The 2421-nt window shown below is 51.8% G+C and overlaps 1 protein-coding gene across 1 annotated transcript in view; it reads right to left on the bottom strand.

The window, feature by feature from the left end:
• Positions 1-2421, bottom strand: part of LOC125481975 (zona pellucida sperm-binding protein 3-like) — a 6101-nt gene that overhangs the window by 1739 nt on the left and 1941 nt on the right. The window contains exons 2-4 of the mRNA XM_048593942.1: positions 2274-2400; positions 2105-2193; positions 1899-2020 (exon numbers count right to left, since the gene is read on the bottom strand). Of these exons, the coding sequence (XP_048449899.1) occupies positions 1899-2020; positions 2105-2193; positions 2274-2400 (338 nt within the window). The remainder of the gene's footprint in view (positions 1-1898; positions 2021-2104; positions 2194-2273; positions 2401-2421) is intronic.

Genomic DNA, 2421 nt, shown 5'->3' with positions numbered 1-2421 from the left:
CCCACCCTCAGCTGCTGTCCGGAGGGACCACTCTCTCCGTGACTCCCTTGTCTGCTCCACACTCCCCTCCAGCCCCACCACACCTGGTACTTGTCCCTGCAACTGCAGGAAGTGCTACACCTGCCCCCATACCTCCTCCCTCACCCCCATCCCAGGCCCCAAGAAGACTTGCCACATCAAGCAGATGTGCACCTGCACATCTGCCAACGTGGTATACTGCATCCGCTGTACCTGGTGTAGAGGAGGCCACATCAGGGAAACCAAGCAGAAGCTCGGGGACCGCTTTGCAGAACACCTACTCTTGGTTCGCAAGAAACAACTGCACCTCCCATTCCTCAGATGACATGGCCGTCCTGGGCCTCGTGCAGTGCCACAATGATGCCACCCGAAGGTTGCAGGAACAGCAACTCCTATTCCGCTTCGGCACCCTGCAGCACAATGGTATCAATGTGGACTTCACAAGCTTCAAAATCTCCCCTCCCACTACCGCATCCCAAAACCAGCCGAGCGCGTCCTGGCCTCCCGAACCTGATCTTCCTCCCACCTATCCCCATCTCCGAGCTACGAACTTCATCCCGCCCCTTTGAACTGTCTGTTTCCTCTCCACCTATCTTGTCTATCCGCCTCCCACTCTCTCCCTATTTATTTCAGAATCCCCTTCCCCTCCCCCATTTCTGATGAAGGGTCTCGGTCCAAAACGGCAGCTTTCCTGCTTGGCCTGCTGTGTTCATCCAGCTCTATACCTTGTTATCTCAGATTCTGCAGCTCCCACGATCTGTCTCATTCACGAGTTTGAATTGTCCCATAGAATTCCCACAGTATGGAAGTAGTCCAATCAGCCCATCCAGTCCACACTGCTGCCCCAACCCCTGTGAAGAGTAACCTATATTCCCCATGGCTAACCCACCTGGCCTGCACATCCCTGGACACAGGAGCAATTTCTCATGGCCAATTCACCCTGAGCTGCACATGTTTGTGCTGCAGGAGAAAACTGAGCACTCAGTGTAAACACAGACACAGGGATAATGTGCAAACACCGCACAGACACAGTCACTGGAACGTGAATTGAACCCATGTGCCTGGTGTTGTGATGCAGCAGTGCTGGCCACTGAGCCACCATAACACCCATGTCCAGAAGCGGGGATACAGCATGCATCTCACTCACTCTCAACACCAAGGTGTCCTTGGTCACACACCCCCATCATGTAATTGGAGCAAACTCAGGACAGTTTATACTAGTGTTCATATTATACAGGGAAATGGTGAAAAGTGATCTCATCAGAAATGGACTTCCCATTTTCAGTGTTGTCTACAAGCCCCTGTAGTCACTGCAAGAAGCAAAACCCAAACAATACCTTCAGAAAAAACACATTCAGGAAGGTATCTTCAGGGTTCAGATTGAAACCCCAGGAATATCAACCTAGATGTGAGGATGCAGAGACAAACGAGCTGCCAGAAAAAAGAGACAAGGAATCACTGCTTTATTGGACTATTCCAACAATAGTTGAGTCTGCTTGTGTTTCTTGTACAGGAACAAGGCCACCAATGAAGCAGAGATCAGGGAGACAGCTGTCACTGTCAGGGCCACCATCACAACCAGCTCAGACTGCACACCTACACAACAAGGAGAAACCAATGGTTACTGAGGGAAACAGGGACAAAGAGGGAAACTAGCAGTCAGACAACTCACCGCCTGGAGACCTCTCCTGCATCCTTTGCTCAACCTCAGTCAGGGGCTCAGTTGCCAGGCTGATCAGCTCAGGATCCAGAATGAGCAGGGGGCCAAGAGAGGCCTCACCCTCCAACTTGAATGCAGCTTCAATCTCTGCAAAAAACATTTCAGTCAGGGTCAGGGAGGGGGTGTTGTAGCCAACACATCTGGAGGATCAATGACCTACCATCTTCAGGTCCAAGGTGTCTCCTTCCTCTGGAGGGAAACAGGATCTCCGTGGTGCTACCACAGTTCCCCACGTGGCAACAGGCACAAATGTCACTGTTCGATTCCTCCAGTGGGGTCCAGCTGAACAGGAGAAACAGCCCATGAACAACACAGTGAAATCAACTCTCCCTCAACAACATCACCGAGGGACAGGGAGACACTTACACCTTGTGCAGCTTCTGGAAAGTACAAGCTTTGTTCCTGGAATCTCCCTGATCCACTGCAGCAACTTTCAGGTGACAGGTGATGAAAATCTGAGGGACACATTCAGCACAAGTTAGTGTTTAGTGACTCCCACCCAATGGGGAAGAGCCAGTCAGCAGCTTCCTCTTACCAAGGAACGCTCATCTCCATAGAAACGGAAGGCATCCAGGTCAAACCTGAGCTTGTCCGGCTCCCGCTCGTCTCTCGGCAACACAAAGGTTGAAAAGGAGTCCTCAGCTTTGCTGTCCAGGAGGCAACTGCAGGTGAACAAAGGGCCA

The sequence above is a fragment of the Rhincodon typus genome, unplaced genomic scaffold (assembly GCF_021869965.1).
Source record: "Rhincodon typus isolate 14 unplaced genomic scaffold, sRhiTyp1.1 hic_rhity00004698, whole genome shotgun sequence".
Classification (NCBI taxonomy): domain Eukaryota; kingdom Metazoa; phylum Chordata; class Chondrichthyes; order Orectolobiformes; family Rhincodontidae; genus Rhincodon; species Rhincodon typus.
The sequence above is the reverse complement of the archived record's forward strand: the minus strand, read 5'-3'. Positions and strand labels throughout refer to the sequence as shown.